Genomic DNA, 27,161 nt, shown 5'->3' with positions numbered 1-27,161 from the left:
AAATGTTGTAACATTTGTAATTTTAGAGTTTATAAAATATATAACTTATAGGATGAGGTAAAAAAAAGAAAGTAAACCCTACTCATGGAATATTTCACTTCATCACATTTCTTAATTCATTATACACAGTGCTACTTCTTGTAGCGAAATCACATGATATAATATTACACAAATAAAGCACAAGATGATGCCAGGCCCTCCATAACATTATATATATATTTCTATACAATTCTAGATGCCCCCACTTACCAAACTCATACTTCTAATAGGGTTTACTATTGTGTTACTGGTGATGAATTTATACCTTGAATTCATTCAAATGTACGCAATTTTTAACTGACCTTTGCCAGTGCTAAAGGCAGTGGAAATATTGGCTGCAATATACAATATACCCCATGAATTCTCTTAACTCCAGCCAGACCTGGCTGTTGAACAGGCCAAGGAAGATATAGCTTTACACAGTTATTCTTTTTGGACCTTTATAGTTTGTATTTCACTTAATGATTCATTTAATTTCCATTTGCGTTATACAGGGTGGGCCATTTATATGGATACTATGGATATACTATGGATACACCATAGTAAAATGGGAATGGTTGGTGATATTAAAGTCCTGTTTGTGGCACATTAGTATATGTGAGGGGGCAAACTCCTCAAGATGGGTGGTGACCATAGTTGCCATTTAGAAGTTTTCAATAGGAAGAGGGCCATGTGACACATCAAACTTATTGGTAATGTCACAAGAAAAACAATGGTGTGCTTGGTTTCAACATAAGTTTATTCTTTCAGGTTTTATGTGCGTTTGAGAGGCAGCTGAATGAAAAGGCAACCTTGATTTAATGGTGATACTCTCCAATGAAGGCTTATATTCTTGTTGCAGTGTTGTCCTGAATGATGTTGTCATTTAGACAAAAGCTCTAAATCAGTGCTGGTATACGGGGAGAAAAAGACAAAGCTGGAGACAAAGAAATTGTAGAGTTTTAAGGTGGTTGTGTAGTTATATGTAGTAACCTATTATGTTATAAACTGGTTGGGTATAACTAGCAAAAGACTTAATCCTGATATAAATGGTGGTTAAGTCATATCTTAAAATTTCTTATAATAGTACTGATCGCATCTTGTAGAGATATACTTTGACAGCTGATTCCACTTTTGGTCTGTACAGCTAAATTGTTGAACAAAAAGCACATTTAGAGGGAACAGAGTTAACTTCAGCCTGTCAGTTCGGTGAACCACTTGTGCACCTCAATTAAACAACCCCTCCTCCACACCGTCCAGTTTAAAGTGATCGACAAACCCCAGCATTACAGTGACAAAGACAGATTAACAAAGACAAAACAAAGACTTTTCACACTTTCTTCCGTGAATGTCTGCCCTGCTTTAATTGTCTCCATGTCTGCTTTGTTCCCAAGTGTACACTATCTCTTGTTTTAAACAGCATGGTTAAGATAAGCTTTATTTAGTCTTGGTTGTTTACATCCTTTTGAAAAATGTTCATAATTATTTGTCCCCGGTGTCTTACATGGAGTTCTATTTCCTCCCCTGCCATTGTCTGTTGATTTCAGCTGTGTATTGTTTACCCCCTGCTCACTTACTGATTACTCTGTGTGTAATCAGTAAGCATCTAGTAAGTCCCTATGTGTTTCCATGCCATTATTCTGTGCTTTTTCTTGTTGCTTTCTTGTCACATGTTTGAATTTTTAATCAAATATCTTGCTTTTTGTTTTGTCTTCCTCCCATAAATGCATTTTGTTTTTATTAATGTGTTTAAAAGCCCTGATCCATTAATATTCTTTTTTAAAAATCTGGTTTTAGTAGGAGCCGGAAAAATGTGTAATTTATCAAAAGGATATTTTTGTTCTTTGGTGGTAAATGGCTGGTTTCAGAGGAAAACAGACTTCATACTGAACTACATACTTACTACTTACTTTTATGAAGTTAAAATAAAGTGTTGATTACTTACATTTTAAAAGCACCATAAGTCAGCTCTATGAAGCTAGATGGAATTATCAGCTTACCTGTGAAGAAGATCAGAAAGAAGAAACCTGCTATCATCATGGCTTTCAGAGATTAATGAGCATCCTCGTCCTCTGGTTTCTCGAGATGCTTGCTGTTCTATCACTGTTGTTTTTTACATTTGCCCTGCCCTAAAAGAGGGCAGGGCAAATGTAAAAAACAACAGTAATTGTCCTCTATTGATCCCAACAAAACAGCCTTTTCAGTGCATTTGATCCATTAACTGAACTTGATGACAGCAACTCAAATGCTGAGACAGGGCCATGTTTACCACTGTATAGTGTCCCCACTTAAAGGTCCATCAATCTAAGAACTGAAAATTCCAGTTATTGGACTTTTGGGAGCAGAATGTTGTCCCATTTTTGTCTGACATAGTATAAGATTCTATCTTCTTAACACTCTTGACTCTTTCAAGGCCTTTTCTTTGCATGATGCACAAAATGTTTTGACTTGGTGAAAGGTCTGGACTGCGGGCAGGACTGTCCAATGGATATTTTATTTATATAGTGCATTTCATATATTATACTTATAAAGTGACTTCAGTACTGGGGTAGCATAGTGAAAGTTCAATGGATGTAAAAGAATTCTAGCTGCTGGATTCTGCAATACCTTGACTCTTCTATTAAGAGGCCATGCTATTGTAATAGATAAAGCATGTTGTTTACTAGAGGCGGGCAGATCAATTAAAATATTGATAGTATCGTAACTAACATTGGTATTTGTATTGAACACACACACACACACACACACACACACACACACACACACACACACACACACACACACACACACACACACACATATATATAGCCTGCTGAATTGTGCAAAATAGCTTTTTTTTATGAAAAAAAATTGCTCAAACATCAGTTATGAAAAATGTCTAAATCTTTTTGTGTTGACTGTGAGGTGTATTGCATTTAAACAGCATAAGTTGTGCTTTAGAGACAGGTACATTTACATTTCAGGTCTCCAAAAATTCCAGTTTCAAAATGCATGAAAACCTGAAAGGTACCCTGCATAAACTGCCTTCATAAGTTAAAAGCATAAGTATCAGTTTTGGTATCTGGTGCTAAATTATTATCAAGATCTGCAGTATTGCACATCACTGTTGTTTACTATTGTCTCTGTAAAATAGCAAGGTATTTCTCCCAAAAAGATATCTGGATGTAACCAATGTGTTCTTGGGTTGTGTCTGACGGTGAAAGATAAAAATAAAGACCTCCAAGTCAATAACTTGCCCGTTCCAGCTCCTCTCCCGCAGGGTAATTGTAATTGTAGAAAAGGGCTCGTATTTATTTTTACATTAAACATAAAGTACAAACTTACATGAAACATATTTGACACAAGATGAAAAAACACCAACACAAAATTTGACATACCTGATAAAGAAAGGTAAAAAGAAAGACCTCCAAGTAAATAACTTGCCTGCTCCTAGAACCAAATATAAACAGTTGAGATAAGTTAGCTCACCCCACTACAACTTCCAAGCTAACTTAACCCTTAAATAAACAAGATTTGACAGCAAGTAAGATCTGTATTAAAGCGAGCCAAAGTGATTTATATAGTTTTCAGCACTGAGAGGTCTGTGCTATGCAGCAGGATTTCATGTTAAACAGGTAACTTTCAACATCACAAAGATGGGGTACTGGGGTAGATCATCATACTTATTTATGCTGCAGACGTAATGTTCCATATTAGAGATCAACAATTATTAAATCACTGCCTACTGTTTGAATTGGAATAAAATACAAATGGTAGGCAGAGAGCATAGGCCTGTGGACCGAGTCAAACAAGTCTCATTCATTAACATAGGCACAGCTGTAAGAACCAAACTGGCCATTGTACATAGATCATGTTTCTGTTGATGACTTTTCTATGAAAACTAATTTGTTTGTAAGAACAATAGTGAATGAAGCCCAGTGGTGTCTGGAAATGTTTCTCTGCCAATGTCTTAATACCCAGTTAACCATACCTATTTTAATGTAGTGGACTTTTGATAGGTACCATCATAAAATATGCGTAGATTATATATTCAAAGTCTTAACAGTTTTACATTGCAGATCATTATTCTGTTCCACAATTTATAGACACCGCTCTTGCTGATTGAATCTCTGCTCAACCTGTTACTGGCCTTTTGCCAGTAAACCTAACAATTTGCAAAGTTTTTCTCCTGCTGTTTCTTTGTACCATTACACTGTATAACTACCAACTTTTTGTGCAATAATTTCTGCCATCATTTTCAAAATGGCCTAATAGTTTTCTTTTCTTTTCTTAAAATCGTACAGTTTCTCAGTTTAAACACATGATATTTTCTATCATTAGCTGTGAAAAACATTAGTTGGATTTATGAGATAATTCCAAATTTGGATTCTATTAACATTTTACACAACGTCTCAACACTTTTGGAACTGGTTGTAAAAAGTGTCCATTTCAATGGTCCTGAGCCACATATAGAATTTCAAAATCTATTCAGCCACAGATTTCAGGATGTGGGTAAAAGCTTTCATACAGTCACAATAGCAACGTGAAAGAACAGGGAAGTGGGAGAGACCACAGTTAAGTGCTCCATCAGAAGAGGCAGCTGGGTCATGTTTAAGAAAGGCAAGACAGCTATGTTTTTTCCCCCTCCTCAAGCAGAACATCTTTCATGGCAATTTCCAAGTTCCCTTCATGCTGCCATTTACTTTCACCACGATAAATGCATCCACTTTAGTCAATTACTGACATTATTGGCTCTACTTAGGTTACTGGGCAAATATCTTAACCCTCTCAGGCTCAAATTAAACTTTGTGTTGCTAATGCACAACCAAGTCCTGCAGTGGTACTTCTGAGTAAAAAAAAAACCTCATAAAATATGTATGTGGGGTAATCCGGTTGTTCGTTGCAAATCGGCAACGCCTGCCTTGAGAGGGTTAAAAGGACATTAAAATAATACTTTTCCATTAGGCATCAGCATATAATGTTGGTTTATTAATAGCAAAACATGTCTTATAGAGGGAAGGATACAACAACAGTTGAATCAATTGCAATATGATATGAGATGGTATTTGCATGCCCCTTGAAGAATGGTGCATATGTTACACTGTAAAAAAAGAGATAAAAAAAAATGATGTTTTTAGAATAGTTCACGGACCTTTCCATAAGTGGTAAAATGGAAAGTTCTGTAGATTTACAGTACACTCTCTGTACTATTTATGGACATTTACTTCAACTATACAATGGAAAATTATAAAACTGAACAACTAAAGAAGGCGCTCCTGAAATTTGGGTTATTAGAACAAAACAGATGGATGACCACAGCCCTCTCAACACAAGCCTGACTTGTTCCCCATATAATAGTAAACCACATAATAAAACATTAAAATAAAAATAGATAAAGACAGATTACTATACCAAACAACACATTTCAACAAAAGTTAGAATGAAGACTGTCACGGCTGCCGGGGCGAGCCGTGAGGTGTTGTGAGAATGAGGACTCAAAATGCAGGCAGTAGACTGTTGATATGAGTGATGTTTATTTACAAAGTGGCGGAGTGACAAAACAGGCAAGGAGGCATGACAAATAACTGAAGGAACCTAAACTGGGCAAACTAAGAGCTAACCTGAAAATAATGACAAAACAGGGTGAAGGGCAGGGTGAAGGGCAGGGTGAAAACAGAGAACCAAACACCATGAAACGCAGACGAGCCGACAACAAGCACAGACCGACACCCACTATATATACACACACACACACACACAAGGTAATCGGGTAATCACACAGAGGGGGGAAGCACAGCTGATCCTAATAGAAAAGACGACTGGAGGATACAAGCTGAACACAGTAGCAACAGACACAGACCTTCAAAATAAAACAGGAAATCCACAACACGAACTCAGGGACACGAACCGGCCACAAGGGGAGGACACAGGATACCAAAATCAGAATAAACTAGAACAGAAGACAATAATCATATTAAACACAAAATGCTGGGTCAACGACCATGACAAAGAAATAGTTGCAGAGAAAATGTGTCTGCTTGAAAATGTTAATTAAATATTTCTATGTGCTACAACATGGACATAATGATAAATATGCTGAGGTAAAACTGCATCTGCCAGGCAGGTCTGAGGCTAAAACTGGGTTTAGTGAAACTCTGCCTGAAACCCTTTAAAAGTCTAAAGTAGAGACAACTGTAAAACAGAAGTATTACTGTAGAAGTTATTAGAGTCCTAAAACTATTCCTTCCTGTCTATACCTAAGTGGAACCATGAATTTTTAACTTTTCCCAGTTATCTACATTAGTGTTTTGAAAAAAAAAAAAAAAAAAAAAAAAAAAAAAAAAAAAAAAATCACACGGCACACCACGAAATAATTTTTTTCACAAAAAACGTATTGATAATTTCCCCCCACGGACCAGGTATAGCAGAATTGGCTTGGCGTTTGCCCTGGTATACCTTTTTTGCTTTCTTCTTACCACTACTCATGGTAGGGTCGGAATTTACTCCAGGACCCTGGTCAGATTGGCTACTTTTTCTTTTCAAAAACGTATCTATTGTTATTACGCGCTGCGTTGTCTTACTCACAGCATGACTATTATGTAATTTCTTCTTTGTCTTCTTCAGTTTTACTAGCAATTGGCAACCCATTTACAGTTTTTTCTGATGGCTTAAGCACGTTTTTTGTAACTATTGGCTATTTTTGCAAAACCCTTCACCAAATCAGCAAAACGTTGTAGTTTTCTTGTAAAAGCTAATAAACATGCTTAACTCTCCAAACCTTCGTAAAAATGGTATTTTTGTATCAAACAGTTAACACAAGCCATTACATTAATAAGCACACAATGCACCAACTACACACTGATGGTATGAATAAAAACCACATCTGGCTTTTGCTTTTCTGTGCAAAAGGTAGGCCATGTCAGTTTGAGGTCATACTTTTGTCATAGGTCCGTAAACACAGAGGGATCCAAACTTCAAGTACTGGTGTTTAGTCACACACATCAAAACAAACACAAGTGTTTATTTCGAAGTCAAAACAAAATAGTAATTTCAGTGAGGAAAAAAAACAAATCAGTCTACATTGTGTCGTCTCTCTGGATCCAGCTACAAAATTTCGTCTACATCACATGCAATGTCCTCTAGTCCAAGGCACCGGGGAAATTATCTTCTGGAATTTTACATCTATGGTATTGTTGTGTTTCTCATTAGCATATGGCAGTGCTACAAGTCTTTGTGCAAAGTGACTGTACTAACCGATTCTCATTTTGAAATGTCCTTATGATCTTGCTACAGTGTAGCAGCTCAAGTAAGGCTGAACCTGTTGGCCAGCTTCCCTCAGGGTCTTTCCATGGTTGATTACATGGTCCACTATTGTAGCTCTGATGTCATCAGTAATTCTATTTCTTCTTCTTCTTCTTCTACTCGTCCTCCTCTTGCTCCTCCTTGTCCTTGTCGTCCTCTTCGTCCTACTTCTTCACCTCCACGTCCTCTTCCTCAGCCTCCTCTACTTCTCACTCTTCCTTCTCCCTCCATTGTACTCCACACACACAGCTTACCTGTAGCTTATTTATAGTGCTTAGGCTGATTGCAAAGTGAACTAATTATCTAAAATAGTTTTCACATGTGACAGTGTGCCAGACAGTTGGCAAAGTAGTGTAAATAATAGCCATAAATGTGTATAGTTTTGCTAGAAGTGTGTTGATCATTTGGAAATTGAGTGCAAAGCAGTGAGTTGTGTTTACAGTTCTGCAAAAAGAGTGCTTTGCAGTGGATTTTACCTACAGTTTTACAAAGTCTGTGTTACAAAACGGCAAACTGAGTGCAAAGCAGTGTTTGTGCTTTTAGTTTTGCAAACTCAGTGAGTGGTTTTGCTATAAGTATTAATAGTTAATGAGGTAATGTTCCACGGCACACCTGATCATTTCTCACGGCACAACAAGTGGTTGGGAAACACTGATCTACAACACTGACTTTAGCTCATTAGCCAACTAGCAGTCAAAGCTGTTTAAAGCCCAGAGAGAAGCAGGCAGCTAAATATAGTATTTATGAATACTGCGCTTTATCCAGTGTTCTGTCAAGTCAAAGAAGAATGTGCCTATATTAAAATAAACATAATTTACTTACTCTCTGTCATCTGTATGCCGAACTGATAGCTCCTATTGACATGGTGAAATTATTGTACAATGCATATGCGAATTAATGCAATGTATGCTACTCTGAGTTGTATGCTAAAATGACTGAACACCAGCCTCTCACGGCTAAAACTAGGGGTATCATAAACAATAAAATAAAAAAACTGTATTATTGGCTAGAATGGAAAGATTAAGTCATATTAAACTTAAATCATGATTATTTTCAAAAAGAGACAGCAAAATATTCCAGACTTATCTGGCAGATCCAGTTAACAAAGATATTAACAATTATTTCTAAATAAAAACACTGAGTCTTTTGAAAAAAAAAAACGTTATTTTAATAAAAGCTTTAATATTTAGCACTAAAATGAAGCCTGTCAGTGCAATGGCTGGCCTCCCTCTTACTTTTGCCTCCTTTCGGGGTTTGCTACCGCAATGCAATATTTAAGAAATACAATACCTGTAGATAATTAACAGAGAAAATTCCTTCACATTTATACAGTACACTGTACTGTATTTTTACAGAATGTCATTTTACAATGAATTAATGACACATTATACTGAAGTAAAAACAAAACCAAAAAAGCCTGGAGTAGAACTGAATAAGCAGCTGTCATACAGTACTCAGCCCCTTGCATGCTGCTGGAAGCAAAAGTGACTCCTGTGGCAAGCAGTGCAGTGTTGTTTCAACATTAAAATACGAAGCAGTTATAATAAAAATGACCTGGCAGATAGACATATTACCTTTAGCTGTTTACCTTTGCAGTTATCTGATTTTTACCTAAATTAATTGCCTATAAGTTTTTTTTATTCAGGTAGAAGCTGGTGGTTTAATAATAACAAGATAATTCCATTGTGAGAGCTAGTATGAAAATTTTATGAGCGCAGCTTGTCTGTAAAATGAATAGACTTTTCTAGACAGGCTGGTTTTATTTCCTTTTGTTTAATCTCTCTTGCCTCTTTCTTAGGTGGAGAGATGGACTGGCTCTTTCCCATCCTTCAACTGGCCGTCACACCTACAATCCATGAATTCATCACCTTGATGTATTTAAGGATTTAAATACTAGCCTGCCTACAATCCTGAATTGAATAAGAAGAAAATGGATAAACAAATTAACTTAAATTATAGCAACTTTTGTTAGCAACTTGTTTTCATTATGAAGGTTAAATTGGAAATATGTGTGATCACAACTTGGTAGGGTGTGAACAAATGTGGCTAATGGCAGAATTGGGGGTTCAGGTATAATTTCTTTGTCATGGTGATGAATAACCACTTGTGCTGTGTCTACGTCAGCATCATGTGACGAGGCTCTAAGCAGGTAAATCTGAATGAATTCTAATTCTAACTCATATTCCATCTGTAAGATAAACAATGTCATGATATATGATGATGTGATTAAGAAACCATGAAAAACACATGCAAACAGAACATATTATGGGCTCACCACTGCTGGATAGTATTAAATTCCGTTCTTTTGAATTCTTTTGGCGACAGGGGTACGTCTTCGTCTCTGCGAAGACGTTCCCCAGTTCTGAAAGCCTTGCCAGGCAAACTACATATCTATAGTTCTGCTATACGTCACACACACAGTTTTTATTTCGTAACAATAGACTTGGTGGGCAGGTTGCACCTCTAAATGTGGACCTCTATCCTTAGCATCCTCTTGTCACACCAAGCCTCTTCATGTCCTACTACAATACATCCATGAACACAGTATGTAAAAGCTGTCACATTTGAAAATGTTTGCCTTTTATCATAAAACCATACATTCATTAAAGATTTGGAAAACTGTCCTGTATTTTTTTCTGTCTGAGATGCATCTCCTGCATCTCCTCTGCCCTCCAACCCACAGCATTAGAGACGGTGCATTTCTAGTTTAGTTTTTTCCGCATCACATTCTGTAAATAAACTTGTGTTAACCTTTTCCCAGTGTCCTATGAGTGAGTCCATCATTCTATTAGCACATGATAGAACAATCAGGCTACCATAGACTCAGCGGACACTCACTCACTCCATGATACTGTCACTTTCCAAGGAGAGCAGCCGGGAGAACATGAACGTTTTCTTCATCACCTCGATTCAAACCAGGATGTACTGCTACGAAAGGTAGTTAAGTTTGGAGGAATTATGCAATTTGTGTGTTTAAAAACTTGCCTTTACCTGCAGCACCTCATTTCATGGAAATTTACACTCTAATTACTCTAAATCTGTTGGTTGTGCCACACACACACAAAAATATACAATGAAAGGAGCAGCAAGATGTTTCTAACGTTTACTGCAATGTTCTAGTAGGATGCACATGTAAATGAAGGATATACAGCACACACAAGTACATTACTTCATATTGCCACGTATTTATGTTTAGTTGTTTATTAAAAGCCTAAACTTCCAGTACAGTATACTTTAAACATATTCATTATGTATGTAAAAGAACATCAACAGTGTGTATATTTCTTATCAAGTGAATATTATCATACCCTTTTATTATATCCTTAAGATGAGTATATTAAACATACTACTGGAAACAGACACATAATTAAGGACTATGGGATACATGTATACAAGTACATAAAACATGCAAAGACACTGCTCAAGGAAAGTTTGGCCAAAGCCAGTATGAAAACACCTATGATTCATTTTGAACAGAACCTTTTTATATGACTGATGTGTAATTGTTACGTATACGTATGTTTTGTTTGTTATTGTTACATATTTATTACAATATTGTTAGAAGAAAATTAGCCTTTTCTCTTACAATTGTAAAAGAAAAGGCTAATTTTCTTCTAATAATATTGTAATAAATATGTAACAATAACAATCTGCTATATTTTCACTTTGAACATTATGTCCTGTGTTCTCTATTGAGAAAGCACTAGCATATTAGAACATGTTATACTCAGTCTTTTATTCAGATAGGCTGAAACTAGTGATTTAGAACTTTTTAGAATTGTTTAACTTTTAAAACCAGCTTATGTACAAAAGAGAACTGGAGACATTGGAAAAAACAAAACAAAAAGTGGGGACGTCTTTTTCATCCAGAATTCCAAGAAAAAAAGTCAGCATTGTTTCACAATTTATGAGATAAATCATCATCAATAAGTTAAATATATTAAATGTGATAAATAAATAAATCTGAACACACTTTAATGACCACTAAATGATGTGATTTTTTCTATGTTAATTAGACAAATAAAGCTCTTTGGGTAGTATACTGATACAAAATACTCTAATAGAAATCAAAGAAAGGGTAAGGTTATAAATACACTGCAAATACAGAGAGTGGAAACAGGAAGGGAACTAAACACAATACCACAAGAATAAATAAAGTAGGAAAAATAAAACTGGAACTAGCTAATACACTCAAACTCAACAAGGGCAAACTGTACAAGGAAGCATCAGGTCAGGAGCTACACTTAAATAATAAACTATGAATATACAACTAATGCTCCATCTTATAAATCGTGAAACAATGCGTACTTTTTTCTCTGAATTCTAGAATCACTGTGGCGATGGTTTTTTGTTTTTTTTTTAACAATTTGTGTGCTGGTTTTCATCTTTGCTTGTACTGTCAGCTTTGTGTTCATACCTAAATACTAAGAGAAAGATCATATGTGCGTCCTTGTCGCGATAGGGATTTGTGTTGCTGTGGTGGACTGTAGACTCAGTTTATACTTTTAAATGGTTATTATGAAAGTTTGTTTCAGGTTATTTTACAGAATAAGGTGAAAATAATGTTAATGCCAGTATAATTAATTATTTTCTAATTGGAGTAATTTATTGCATTACTTTTAAGAAAAGTGTTCTGGGTAATATGTGTAATACATTACTTTTTTGACTATGACCTGACACTGATCACAACACTCCTAACACTCGAGATCAGAGTACAATTTCAGAAATTTTTTCTGGTTTCTAAAATGTTTTTGTTTCGGACAAATAGAAATTAACTGCAAATATATAACACAGAGTAAAAAATACGTTTGTGTGTTTTCTTTTTTGCTTTAGTTCTTTTAGGTTTTTTAACTTTAGCCCTACTTACCCTCAGCACTGTTCCACATTGAAACCATATATGCTAAGAACACAGTGACTGCAGTCAAATAAAAAATTAGGAAAATCTTGTTGACTTTTTTAGCCATTCTGGTCCAGTATCCAGACTTCCTGTTGCTGCTGAGCAAAGTCATTGTTTTCCTTGTCTCCTGCAGCTCATCTGAGACTTTTTCCAGAGCAAAGGACACCTCTGTCAGTATACTGCTGCTGCCCTGAAAGAGTGGTTTTGTAGAAAGGCAATCAACAAGATGTTAGGCCAATAAGGTTCATGATAGCTTTAACATTTGACACACTGGTTTGTTTCTACATTGATTTAATAAAAAAATGTTTGCTTCCGATATACAGTTTAAGATACAGGATAATCTCTGCAATGCAAACATCCCTTCCTGGAGTTTCTGAAAAGAGAAAAAAAAATTTGCATTTTTTCCCAACCTTTCGGGACAGAGACACAGATGGTGTTTCATGAGAAGATACCTCATCAACAGAGGCGTGGTGACTGAGTCTCCTAATCTCTGGAAAAACATTAGGCATAAAGATTAATGCAACACAACTAAAACTGCATGCAGATTTGTGGAATGTTTGCTATGATTAAGCTCACCTCTAAAACAGCTGTAGAAGTTGTGGCCGCCCTGGTTGTTCCCAGAGTTCTCCCCCAGGCTTCGGTCTCCATCCGTCTCATCTTCCTTTTCAATCAGATGCTTGACCAAAATTGCCTCCAGGAGGCTGAGCAGCATCAGAGCAAAAATTCCAATGCAGTAGACAGCTGAGGAGGGCAGACAGTATTATTAAATTTGTGGACAAATAAGTATTGACTATATGTGCAGTCAAACACGCTTCCTTACCTATAAGTGGAATACTGTCTGAAGAGCTCGGCAGAATCTCATTGAGAAGAAGCTGCATCACTGTGACAGCAAGCAAGACAGTGACCTTGAAGCCGAGTTTCTCACCCCCAGTGTCTGAGATGAGGAAGGAGGATAAGTCCAGAAGCAAGAAGAAGAGCACTGGCAGGATGAAATTGGCAACGTAGAGGACAGACCTCCTCTTCATGGTAATCTGTGAATTTGTTTCCCCAGGTGGTTAGGCACAATAGACAGATTTACACTCAAAGAAGTATTATGTGAATTTGTATTCAAATAGTAAAGAGAAAGGAGTTAAGTGAGAAGTTTTGGGTGGTGTAAATGTGCCAAACCATGCAGCGTTATTAATGTTGTTTTGGGTGTCTGTAACACCACCACAGGATGTACAGTTGTGTTCAAAATAACAGCAGTCCAACATGACGAATCAGATCAGTGTTTTTGATAGGAATCATTTTATTACATGGCAAATAATTTACCAGTAGGTGAGTAGAGTCAGAGAAACCAACAGACTCAACATTCACAATATGAATGCACCTGAGTCTGTGCAATTGAATAATTAAGTGAAAGGGCCGTGTTCACAATAATAGCAGTGTGGAGTCCAACCAGTGAGGTCATTCATTATGTGAAGAAACAGGTGTCATTCATGTGGCCCTTATTTAAGGATGAAGCCAGCACATGTTGCACATGCAATATTCTCCGAAAACCTTAGAAAGATGGGTTGTGCCAGACATTGTTCAGAAGAACAGCATGCTTTAATCAAAATGTTGATTGGAGAGCGGAAAACATATAAAGAAGTGCAGAAAATGCTAGGCTGCTCAGCTAAAATGATCTCCAATGCTTTAAAATAGAAAGCCAAACCAGAGAGATGTGGAAAAAAACTTAAGGGGCTTTTTCTTTTACTATGGTGTTGAGCCTATTTATCTCATACCAGGGATCATTGATTAGTTTGCTTATATCAAAATACTTGAAGAGGTCATGCTACCTTATGCTGAAGACAAAATGCCCTTGAAACGGGTGTTTCAACAAGACAACAACCCCAAACACACTAGTAAGTGAGCAGCATCTTGGTTCCAGACCAACAAAATTAAGGTTATGTAGTGCCCAGCCCAATCCCCGGACCTTAATCCAAAAGAAAACTTGTGGAGTGACATTAAAAATGCAGTTTTAGAGGCAAAACCTAGAAATGTAGAGGAATTGTGGAAGGTTGTCAAATCATCCTGGGCTGGCGTACGTGTTTACAGGTGCCAGAAGTTGATCGACTCCATGTAGCACAGATGTGAACCAGTTCTCAAAAACAGTGGTTATACAACTAAATATTAGTTTAGTGATACACAGGAAGGCTAAATCTTAACATTTTTTCCACTTTGAGTAAATATTTGAGTTTGTAATGAAAAAATGCAGACAATTGAAATATTGATACTTTTTTCCTTCATGTTTTGATGAAAAATATAATGTGCAGTGTTACAAATGAAGGGAAATTAAAAAAAAATATATGGATTTCGAACTTTACTCACATTTTAACATACACTACTATGATTTTGAACACAACTGTATATAAGGCAGTGGTGTGCAGTGACATTTGACAAATTATTGCTGCACTCTACATGGACTTCTTCACCGTCATGCACTCCTTCCTGGCTGAAAAATTGCAAAAAAGTACTTCTATAGTTAAATAAATATCTGATATATTACCAAAAAATATTTGCTATTAGCTGTCAGAGACAAGTGGTGTAGGAATTCAAACCACTCCTTTAGGAAATAAACAACACTGTGAAAAATATCACTACAAATAAAACTGTTATTTAAAAACCAAGTATAAAGTATCAAAAGTAAAACCTGACTTATCTTCCATTAAAGCTGAATACAAGTCCTTTAAACCTCACATTAACAATGATAACGCGTTGATATCAATGGTTAAAATCAACGAGACCACCTGATCCTACACACTCCTAAATATATACTGCAAATTATGATAACTAAATGATACGGCTGATAAATCTGATGAATAAAAATTATTTTAATTGATGTACATCATAGCATATTGTCCACTGCAAACTTGGCAACTCAAAGATTGCCCTACAACTGAACTGGGCCAAACACAGCAGCATGGTTCAGCACATCCATCACCTGCTGTGGAAAAAACTTGAGTGCTTGACCTGAAACCAGGTGGCTAGAGTAGATGGATAAAGGGAAAAGAACGAGTTTTCCTTTCTGTTTTCAGAAATACTTACAGTGTAAATGACCACAGTTTGATTGAATCCATAACCTTCAACAACTTCGTTGTTGACTGACATGTCGATGAACAGCCACTCATACTGCGTGTGCATCATCTTACGAGACAATTCTGTGACCGTTGAATTGTTAATAGAGTTGTTCCGCAAATATATTTCTTTATCTGAAATTGAATATAAAAAGAAATGTGATAAAGGACAAATAATATAAATGTGAGCAGACCAACAAGGAATAAGTGCTTTATTGTTTTACATTTTTTGTAGTGCTCTTTCTTATTCTGGGGTAGGTGTTGTTCTAACTGTTGCTTTGGTATTGATGTTAGTGTGATGTTATTGAGAAAGATCTGAAAACTGCTGTTCACAAACACTGTCCATCTAATCTAAGAATGGGCAAGAATTTCAGTCTCTAGATGTGCAAAGCTGGTAGAGACATACCCTAAAAGACTGGCAGCTGTAATTGCAGCAAAAGGTGGTTCTACAAAGTTTTGACTCAGGGGGCTGAATAATTACGCACACCCCACTTTGCAGTTATTCATTTGTAAAAAAATGTTTGGAATCATGTATGATTTTCGTTCCACTTCTCACGTGTGCACCACTTTGTGTTGGTCTTTCAAGTGGAATTCCAATAAAATTGATTCATGTTTGTGGCTGTAATATGACAAAATGTGGAAAAGTTCAAAGGGGCCGAATACCTTTGCAAGCCACTGTAATACATGTTTTTTTTGGGTTTTCCACCAGCGTGGAATTACCAACAATAGAGAGGGCATAGCCTAACATATGAAACAGGAAAAGACCGTCATGTAATCCCTTTATTTCAACAAAGTAACTGTATTCTGAATACTACCCTTTTAAACGGTAACTGTAACGGAATACAGTTAATCATATTTTGTACTTTAAATACGTAACACTGGTACATGTATTCTGTTACTCCCCAACACTACGCCCCTTCCCTTAGGTCCACCAATCAGCAGCTCCTTAAGGTAACAAAAAATAAGTATAAATTTAGAGGTGACCATGGCTTTGCTGTAGCTGCTCCAAAGTTGTGGAATGAAATGCCCTTGCACGTTAGGCAGGCCTCTTCTGTTTCTGAGTTTAAAACTCTTTTTAAAACATAGTTATTTGCTGAAGCCTTTGGCACTCTTTAAGGGGTTGACTCAACTTGTTTTATCAACTTGTTTTAACATGTTTTATTTTATTTTGTTTATGCTATTTGTATATGTACAGCACTTTGTGAACCCTGGCTTTATATTAAAGTGATTTATAAATAAAGCTGGTATGCTATGGTATGATTGGGGCTGAATGCCAGTTTTGGGTATGATGTGAGTTTGTTGAGCTGTTTATTGTTGGGTTGATAACTGTGTTTAAGTTTCCACCTATGATTATGGCAGATGTGGAGAAATCCTGTAATGATGTGAAGAAGTTATGATAGAATGTGTGGTCGGTCATCTGTGTTTGAGCCATAAACGCTTGTGATTGTTATGTTGGAGTTATTAATTGTTTCAGGGAAAATGTCTCACTTTTGAAGCAGATGCAACCTAACGAATCCAGACAGATGCACTCATTGATGATTACTTGTCCACTGTCTCGCAGTTCCACCTCAGACTAGCGATGGGATTTCCAGCTCTGTTTAGAGAACTCTTCGGCTCGGCTCACTAAAAAGAGCCGGCTCTTTCGGCTCCGAACCAGCTCTTCAGGTTTTTTTGTTGCTTTAATTAATTTATTATTAACAATAATATAAAATTATGCACAAAAGGAATTACTAATGCAAAATTTAAAAAAAAAAACCCCCCAAAAAACCCCCTGGTTTTATTTATATATGTTTATATATAAATATTTGCGGTGGCCCCTAGAGACAAAACACGTCTCTAGGGGCCACCGTAAATATACTAAATTTCTTTTAGCAATTATTGTTTATTCAATGTCACAATTCCAACCCTGCTCCTTTACCCGGGCTTGGACCGGCAAAAGTGACCCGAAATAGGCACTCTGGTGGAGTTACTGTGTGTGTGTGTGTGTGTGTGTGTGTGTGTGTGTGTTTGTTTATAAGTAGTTTTAAACCTTGTGATCCACAAAACAGCATAAGAGTAAAAGAAGAACTGACTGCGTTACAGCACCCACTGCTTGTTGAGAGTAAAAGCGATACGCGCTTTCACGTCTTTTATTAGCGACTTTTTTTTAGAAAAAAGTCGCTAAGGGGTCTGAAAACTCGCTAAATATAGCGACAAAGTCGCTAAGTTGGCAACACTGCGTTGTTGTCCCTGGCTCCCTTTCTCTCTCCCTCCCGCTCTGTTCCTGTGCTACTGCGAGTGTAACTACCGCCCCTCCCCCCCTCTTCCCAGCGCAAGCACAAGGCTCACATGCTGAGTGAAGCGGAAAAAAAGTGTGTGAGAGAGGGTGAGAGAAGGGAAAAAAAAAAAAACCAAAAAACACGGCTTGCGATAAGGAGCCGGCTCTAAGAGCCATTTCGTTCGCGACCGACACATCACTACCTCAGACACTTAACCTGACTTTAAAGTTCTTATCCAAACTCAGTAAAAAACTGCAGATCAGCTAATTCAACTACAAGAAAAACAGTAATATCACTAAAGTTAAAAGTTAAAATGTTATAAAAACATGCTCATTCTGTTTAGTTGTTGTGTGGAATATTGATTAAATCCCAGCATTTGTATAATGCCTATTTCAAATTTTATTGCTTACTTGCAACATCCAATCTTTCTAATGGGAGTTTTTAACAAGATAAAACTAATATTAAACAGAACTGGATCCAGCTTACGTGTACGGCTCTCTATAGCAGCTCCAGGGTTTCATGTGACTCTTTGGAAATTCCCAATTCCTTTTCACACAGTTGTCCAATTCTAACATCATCAAAATAAGATGTTGGCCCAAAATATGTGCAAATTTGGATGAAAATTAGTTTTTTGGCATTGGATAACCTTCCTGAAATTATGCATGACATCATCAAAGCAGAAACAGAAAATTAGAGCCCCTCCTTTTGGCCGGGCAGTATATGTTAAAATATCTAATGTTGTGCTTTTAAGACCATACAAAGGACATGTAAACAGAAACTGTTATGGACTCACCATCGTGAAAGATAGACTTGAAGGAGAGGTTGCAGCTCTGGGTGTCAAAAGGAAATTTGTAAACATGCATCTTGCAGGTGCTTAGCACCACCTGGTCATTCCTGAACTCAACCCGACCATTGTGATATATGCTGAGATATGGACTCGGAGACGCTTTGTCTTTTTCTGTCCTGTATAAAAGAATATGTTTGTAATGAAAACAATGTATTATCATACTATGGAAAACAGTTTGCATCATGCTATAAATGACTATTTATTATGTCTGCAGCTATATCTTATTTTATCTTAGTAAAACCTGCTAGTACTAGAGGTGAAGAGATACCATTGACTAGGCCAGTGGTTCCCAAACTTAGTTTTTGCTAGGCCCTTCTTTATTTTACAAGAAAATCCCCCCCTTTCTGACACAAACACATCCTCCAACCAGTCTTTGGATCTATTGCAGTAGAGACAGATGTGTTATATTTTGTCATTGCTTCTGTATGCTGAATAGTCTTTCATTATATGATCCAATATGATTTAAAATCCAATTGTAATAGATTTTGTTGAAAAAAATAAATAAATATATATATATATATATTTATTTATTTATTTATTATTTTTTTTTTTTTAAGTTCAAAAGAGGGGTGGGTTCGGGGTGTGGTGTCAGAGGAGGCTGATGCACACAGCTATTCTCCATCACCTGGTCATACCTTTCCCATTTCGAAAGGATGCCGGGACCCGACAGGAGAGCTGCCTGTGTTTGTGCTGAGCTGGAAGCAGCAACTGGAAAGCTCTGTTGTTGAGCTTTGCTGAAGGCCACATGAAGTATGGAGGTCTGTAGCAATTTAATGTGCATAAAAGGTTGTGACATCTGCGCACTACGTGCCTCAGCATCTGCTTACCTCCCCTCCCTATGTGATTTTAGTTACAGTCGTTCCTACTTTGTTATAATACAGTTGACTGGGGATTAATTAGTAGCAAGCAAGTTTCATTTGGACTTGTTGAACAAGTGGCATCCTATTATGGTACCATGGTGAAATTCACCGAGTTCATCAGAGCAGATTAGAAACAGTCTGCTTGTTTAGTTGCTTCATTTATTTATTTATTTTTACACACATGGCAATGGAAGTTATTGGATCAACTGAGTTCAGTGATTTGGATGATATTAATACTTTTGGCAATATAGTGTGTGAACTGCCTATTAAACCAATCCAACTTGTGAAAGGTGCTTCAAAACAGCTTGAGATGAATTACCTATAAATTCAACAGACAGCTGATAATTGCTCACATCCTCTGACTCTGTTTGAATAAAGTTATTTTAAGTAAAAATGGTTATTTCTAACCATGTCTTTGCTATTTTTCCTTCTTCAATTTGTAAATTATTTCATGAATTACAATAAGGAAAACATTTTCTGTCACCCTATGGTTTTTACAGTAGCATATATTTATAAATATGATTATAAAATGACTATATGTGAGTGAGTTTATGGGCATATTGCATATGTCAAACTTACATCTCTTCAATAGTTATATCTGGTATCCACAGATATGAAGTAGGAATTGTTATATATTCAATTCCACAGAAATCATCTCGTTTCCATTTAATGTACTCATTGAGCCAAGCCTACACTCAAGGGTACAAAAAGGCAAAGAGATGAGATGATGAAAAACAAATAAAATAATTGAAGAAAAAAAAAATAGTATAGTAATAGTAGTATAGAATTTTAACAATACAGAGAAAACCATATATACCTATGTTATATTTAAGAGAAAACTCACCAAATCAACCCAAATGTAAGTAATTAAGGTCTGGTCAATTTCTCTCTGTAAATAAAGAATTTGAACATAGTGTTTATTGAGGCAGACACATGTCAAGCTCAACAGGCAGGTTAGCTAATGTTAACTCATAGCAGCTAATGCCTCAGCAGTTATCCTTTGCTGGTAAATAGACAGTTTCTGCTGAAGTCCAAGCTGCCTCCAAGCCAACTCCTCATGCAGCAATATAATTATTGTTACTACTACTACTACTACTACTAATAATAATAATAATAATAATAATAATAATAATAATAATAATAATATAAAGACATGAACCAAAGACAGTTAACTACATATATCATGTCTGATTGGAAGTGATGGACAGTAGTGCTTAAAATTTTTTCAAGATTTCTTCAGCAGAAGTAATCCAGTGATACCTGTCATGTATTAGCATGGAGTCATAACTCAACCTATATCTCTGTACTGTGTGTCAAATAAATGTCTCAGAAAAAACTAAAACAAAAAAAATACCTAAATAAAAATGAAACAGCACTGATGTAAGAAACTGTAAGTTACAAACAGAAAAACGGGTCGTGGCAAGAAACACAAGCCAGAGTAAGTAATAATAACAATAATAATGAGTTGTTCTTTTGTGGATGAGTGCTGTGACATTATGTTTCATGAGCAAGAAAACTAATTAATTAATTGTCATTAATAATAAAAGAATACCCAAACAAATTACCATATCTAAGATGGCATAGAGTCTTATTGTAATAAACACTTCTGTATAATTTTTGTTGTTTATAATGGGCCGGCTCATAGTGTATTTAAGTTCGTCTTTTTTCAGATTCAGGTGATTGACAATATCCTGAAAATTACAGACTTTCTCCTCTTCATCTTCGTTATCTGAAATGATATCAAAATGCATTCTCCATTAGAGATTTATTTTAGGAAATAACAAGAGACAATGTCTGTGCTTTTCATTCCTGATTTTCAATTTAAAAAAACAAAACAAAAAACATGCTCACTGGCTGCTTACATCCATCAAAGCTAATGTACATCTGCACTAATGCAGTATTCCTGAGAAATGGCAGTAGGCACCAATTTAGAACCTTTTGATATGCACAGAACTTTTTGTTGACTAACAGGCCATGTCTGCAATGTTTATCTTATCAGTCAATATTAAAAATGGGACGTAGAATACATGTAACGTACTCTTTATAAAATTGTTTTATATTTTAGATCAATCACCTCAGGAAGGCATGATATACATTATGGCAGACCTCATAGTTAGCAGAATATGGTGTAATGTCATGTGCTTTTGTTCATCTGATGTTTTGTTTAATTAACGTTAGAACCTGGTATGGACTATATGATTTTTCTTTTTTTGTTATGTTACACCTTAAAAATAAAAGATACAGCATCTACAACATCTTTCATTTCTAAGGTTTAATGTATCAGGTTTCTTTGTCACATGTTTGTATGTTAATACCATTTATTCCTTTGTTAAAAAAATACACTTAATAATTCAGGGATGTAGACATGACAATGGAAAAACAGTAAATGTGTCATATACATACTGTTTTTGCATATCCATGTTTATTTAAGCCAAATTTAACTGAAATCCACCGAATAAGCTTTGAGAGAATAAATTAATAATACCTCCAGTAATTGTCCCATTGCTTTTTTGCTTATCAGCATCTGGTAGCTCTACATTGGAGACATATCCACCTGACATGAAAGAACATAAAAGAAGTTATACATATGTACAAAATTAGGTGCATAAGTGTTGGTCATAATAATAGATGAACTGAAAGAACACATGATGAGAAAAACAAACCTAAAAAAAAAAAAAAACAATTAAATAGATTTTCAGCTTACAATTAAAATAAATAAGTGACTCGGCCAAATGGAAAGGCTCAAACAACCAAACCAAAAATTTCAAGATTTGGAAACAGACCTGGGAATTTTAATAAACAGCAACCGCTGGACATATATAAGCAATAACATATTATAGTGTCCTGAGGAATCAGTAACAAAAGAACTCACAGAAAGACTTATACTGTACTTGAGATGTCACTTCAACCCTTACACAGCCACAAGCTGATGCCATCCAGACCTCTTGCAACACCTGTTTCCGTTCTCATTTCTGCTCTCTACTTCCTATATTTCTCTCCACAGTGGCTTCCTTCTGCATGCTACACCTTGCTGTATTTAGATCAGCTTTACTTTTGGCTGGCAGATACCAACCAGAGTCCTGTTTTTCAGCCCAGCGTCCTATTTCCTTTGACCAATCCAGTTGATTAGTATTGCGTTGCTAATACAAATAAACAGTTGACTAGGTGTCCGTCTGTCTGTTTTGTGCCATAGTGTCTGCAAACTGTTTCATCCGGAAATATTTAGTTGTGTTTTACTCAATATTCTTCAACCAGATAGATAAACTAGATCAAATCTATATTACAACTGTTAAATATTTTGACTGGTTCAGTTAGTAAAATATAAGATCTCATACCAGTTTAAACAACTGAAGTCCTTCAATTCAGATTTCCAAAAGAGTAAATACATAAAATCTTGTCTGAATTCTGTTAATGAAGGCAAAATTTAAAAAAAACAAACATTGGTGTAAAACAAAACAAAACAAAAAAAAATGCATTTAATTGCACTTTACATGCTATGGAAGCCCGTTTCCACCACTAAATAAAAATCAAAAAAAAAAAATCCTTAACTCAATTTTGTATTAACACTGCAAATCAGTAATCTACGTGAATTGCGTCATTTCCTTTTTACCCGGACGCTGAAGCCCTCAGTTACAAATGCTACAGCTAAGCTACCAGCATTACAGCCAGTCATGAATGCACAAATTGCTGAGTATTTTCAGTGTGACCTTCACAAATGATGAAATCCTTGTGTTATTAGCTGACTCACATGGTGTTACTATCAGCAAACATACTATTGAAAGCACCAATTTGTTGCTATACATTGGTAGCTCACAATCTGGCTTTGAGTGCACATTCCTCTGTGCCAGATCCTTCCGTCTAACAAGAAAATTACGTCATTCACATAGATTACTGACTGGCAGAGCTAACTTGAAATTTTGAGTTATTAACTCAAAATTTTGAGAAAAGTAACTTGAAATAACTACACCAGGAGCAAGCAAGACTGGGTGTCAGATTTAAATTGTTGGATTGTCATGTATGCTTAGAAACATATACTCATATATGCTTAGAGATATATAATCGATTGCATATTGATAGGATGTCTGATCCTTAGTTGTCTACAAAGACTGTGCATTCCAGAGCACTCCGGCGTGCGCGCGCGCACACACACACACACACACACACACACACACACACACACACACCCTAGAGAGGTCGTACCTTCTCTTTCTGATTTATGGTATGGGAGGACACTTACTCTGTATCTGTTTAAGTATAAGAGCATTTTGTGTAGGTGGTCCGCTGGACTCCTAACACCAGCTTTGGGGAGTCAATCACAGGGTCATATCTTGACCCACACACGGGCACTCTTTGTTCACGTGTATGCCTGTGTAAGATGTTGTATGTTAATGAACCTGTGAATATTCATGTAACCTTAATAAAGAGCAGTGCTGCGGGGGAGCTGACTGAGAGTGACCGCGGTTTGAGCAACAGGAACAGCACTCGTCTCGTTTATCTCCCTCATGCAAGAGTTGTGCCTGCGTTTGCCATTGTAGTAGAATTATCTTGGCTGTTCCAGCAACAGGTTTGTGCCAAACATAAACATAACACTGGGGCAACAGACAGTCACTCATGAAGGATGTTTCCACACAGTGGAATTGGATATGGTTTCTCGTCTACTAAAGCAGCAAGAGGCTGTTTTTGCTGCTTTAGTCAAACAAAAGCCAGTCATAACTTCATCACAGCTGGTAAAACGCAAAAAGCTGATGACTTTCATGTAACCATTCAGGTAATTAAAACTTTTAACTTACTGTTACTTTTTCTTCAAAAAGCTCTATAGGTGGCAGTTATTGTGTAGATTAATAATTACTTTCTTGAACTGTCTACTACAGGTTAGTGACTGAACTTCTTGGAGGTGAGACATGTGTCTCATGTGGAGTGTTTTTACCTGCTTTCTGCCACCTGCATGACACCATGGAGGTCTCTGATGATGACGACTCACACTACATGGTGAAATTTAAGACTGCCTTCCCTATCCCAATGTTAGCTACACCCAACCATCAGTGGCTCAAGACCCACAAGAGCCACTGTACTTGACCCACGTTTTAAGGATTTAAAGTGTATTGCAAGGGGAGCGCGAGAAGAGATTTGGACCAGCCTTGAGGCCCTGCTGCAGGAACTTTTTAAAGATGCCACCACAAAGGAGCCAGCAAAGACAAAGAGCCTCCTCTCTTCATTGTCTCCAGACTCTGATTTAGATGAGGAAGCCCTGTGTAACAGGACCCTGAGTTTGTACAGAGCAGAATCAACTATCAGCGAGACAGACTGCCCACCGCAGTGGTAGTCCAGTCGAGCAGAGACCCACCCACAGGTGTCTGTCCTGGCCCGCAAGCGTTTGATTAGTGCTGCTATTTATGTCCCATGCAAGAGACTGTTCTCACTTGCAGGTCACACAGTAACAAAAAGGAGAGCTGCCCTGAGCTCTGAAAATGTGAACATGCTAGTTTGCCTAAGTAACTGGCTGAGAGAGATGGACAGTAAACAAGCAAGGGGGTATTTTGAGTCCAATGGGTTTGTTATGTTTTGTACTAAATTCTTCCATGATCACACTGTTTTAGCCTAGCCTTATTATTATTATTATTTAAAGACAATACCATTTTGAAAATGTACTTACAGTACTTAAAATAGCATTTTATTTTTAAGTCTGCCTAGTGTGGGACAGGGATATTATTTTTCTTTCCCTGTTTTGAATTGAAATGCAGTTTAAATGTAGAAATTAAAAGAGCTTGAGTTTAAAATATTCATGTTTATGTCTATTATTTAATTCTACTGCCCACTAAAACCCTTTTAAATGAAAAAAAACATTTGCACTTTGCGGCAGGTTTTCTTCTGTGATTAAATGCGATTAATCAGATTATTTTTTTGAGTCCCAACCCTAATATTTATATATTTGTATATAAATAAAATGCTGAAATAACTGAATTAAAATATAATAATGTTTGCTTACCCGTGATTATGAGCAGAAAGAAGAAACCAGCGATCATTGTTGCTTACAGAGATCTGTATGCACCCTTGTCCTCTATGGGTTCTTAAGATGCTTCTTGCTCCATTTAAGTCAATGCCTCACGAGGGTGGGGCAAATGTAAAAACGGATTGTCCAAAGAATCTAGCAAACAGCAGCAGAGGGTGGGCAGGGATACAAAGGTTGACACTTCACTGGGAACCAGACCGGAATACTTTCTCTCTCCTTCTTTGTCCATTTGTTGCAGCAATAAAGCAGAAGACAAGAATTCACAAGACAAAATTAGTCCCATGCAAATTATTTATTATATCTATCAGATTCACATAACTCATTACAAGAAACTTTCAGTATAATCAATGACTTCTCCAAAATCTCAAAAGCCCCTTTAACATACAAAGCAGTACGTTGTGCTCTGAAACCTATTCTTTTTCTATTGCTTGCTCCATCCTAAACCAGTTACCAAATGAACCAATCATAGTGCGACGGAAATGTAAACATGCCAGCGAGGGGTACTCATGCATGTCGCGGTAAAGGTTAGACTGGGTGAGCATTTTACCACTGTGCAGTATTACTTCACCGCAACCAATAGAGACAGTGTCTAAAGTTATGCCAAGTTCAACCACACAATGCACGAAAACATGAAGAAAAGCTGATTCTGTATGTATCAGAGTTTAGAGTTCAGATGAGAAAGAAATAAAATGACAATGAGAGAAGCTGCAGCGAAAGATACATTTGGGGCCATTTGCTCCAGCCAGCAGTCAGGGCAGTGCATCTTGCTTTTTAAGTGAAATACCCTTAAATACATGTAACACTGATGAAGCGCTAATGAATTAATACAGGCTAGGTATTGAGTGAAATATTAGGTTATTATTAATCAGAAGATTTAGGAATGCTACTGGAGCTGATGGGCAGTAATTAAATACACACAACACAAAATGCTTTTGCAGGTACCATGTATTTAACCGAAAGCAAAGAAAATTAAGAAAAGAAAATGAAAGCTTAAATAATCATTCCTGCTGTAGCTATTTAATTAATAGAAAAACCCAGTGGGGGTGCACAAAGACAACTAAGCAAATTCTTCTGGCTTATACCAAGCAATATAGATTCTCAAAAAAAGTTCCCCATAAATAACACATGTTAACATCGAAAACACTGATCCACACTGAAGTCCATGAGTTTTATCTGAATATCCATGAGAGATGTCCAAGCGCTATTGTCCATAAACGGGGGAACTGGTGTGTATGATTGTGGAAATCAGTGTATTCGGAAATTACGGGACAGAGCGTCGTCTTTGATAGCTTCCTACCAGTCCAGTGGAAGCTTCAATGCAGAAGGAGTCCTGCTCCTAGCCGTTCATTGGCTCGCCATCCTTTTTCATACCCAAAAAGGTTCACCTGGCCTGCATTAAATAAACAAGGCCAATAAGAAATCACAAGAATACAAAAAAATGTCAGCCAGTTAGGCTAAATACATTACGTTATTCTTGTTCCTGGGTACACAATTTATAAATAATTAAACAAACAGTATATTTAACCAATAAGGATTTAACTAAAACATTTCAACTGCTATATACATATTATATAGCGTCACAGCATTTGTTATTCAACAACTATCATCAAATAAAAAATCTAAATCAAATTGTCTGGACCGGCAGCAGCCAATTAGCGTCAGCTGGTAGCAATACAGTCAATTAAAAGTTCAAACTCACCAATTCCGTTCTGTTCAGTGCACGACAGCACTGTGGCTCTGGCTCACAATAATCAGCGTCCAAATCGAATAAGTTAGCTGGTGTTTAAAAAAAAATGCATTAAAACGGAAAAGCAAGTGTTTGCTAATATAAACCTGCAACAACTCCGTCACCTGGCTTGCCTCCATTCATCTGACGGGAGAAAGCCGGGACAGGC

General features: G+C 36.6%; 1 protein-coding gene across 3 annotated transcripts; it reads right to left on the bottom strand.

Annotated features, from left to right (window-relative positions):
- Positions 1-10,915: 10,915 nt before the first annotated feature.
- Positions 10,916-27,151, bottom strand: LOC101484887 (5-hydroxytryptamine receptor 3A). 3 transcript variants are annotated; one of them, XM_014408251.4, is made up of 13 exons: positions 26,966-27,148; positions 26,564-26,656; positions 25,243-25,485; positions 21,742-21,810; positions 20,822-20,985; positions 20,101-20,145; positions 19,836-19,945; positions 18,343-18,512; positions 15,263-15,426; positions 13,017-13,227; positions 12,773-12,937; positions 12,607-12,686; positions 10,916-12,386 (listed from the first exon to the last, which is right to left on the bottom strand). In XM_014408251.4, exons 3-13 carry the CDS (start codon positions 25,277-25,279, stop codon positions 12,159-12,161), a joined length of 1,443 nt encoding a protein of 480 aa, XP_014263737.2. In that variant the 5' UTR covers positions 25,280-25,485; positions 26,564-26,656; positions 26,966-27,148; the 3' UTR covers positions 10,916-12,158. The 3 variants fall into 3 exon arrangements, with proteins under 3 accessions (XP_014263737.2, XP_076743760.1, XP_076743762.1); XM_076887645.1 differs by having other exon boundaries at positions 25,243-25,482; XM_076887647.1 differs by lacking the exon at positions 20,822-20,985 and having other exon boundaries at positions 25,243-25,482; positions 26,966-27,151.
- Positions 27,152-27,161: the final 10 nt, after the last annotated feature.

This window comes from Maylandia zebra, linkage group LG8, assembly GCF_041146795.1.
Source record: "Maylandia zebra isolate NMK-2024a linkage group LG8, Mzebra_GT3a, whole genome shotgun sequence".
Classification (NCBI taxonomy): domain Eukaryota; kingdom Metazoa; phylum Chordata; class Actinopteri; order Cichliformes; family Cichlidae; genus Maylandia; species Maylandia zebra.
Note: the sequence above shows the minus strand (reverse complement) of the source record. Positions and strands in the feature narration are given on the sequence as shown.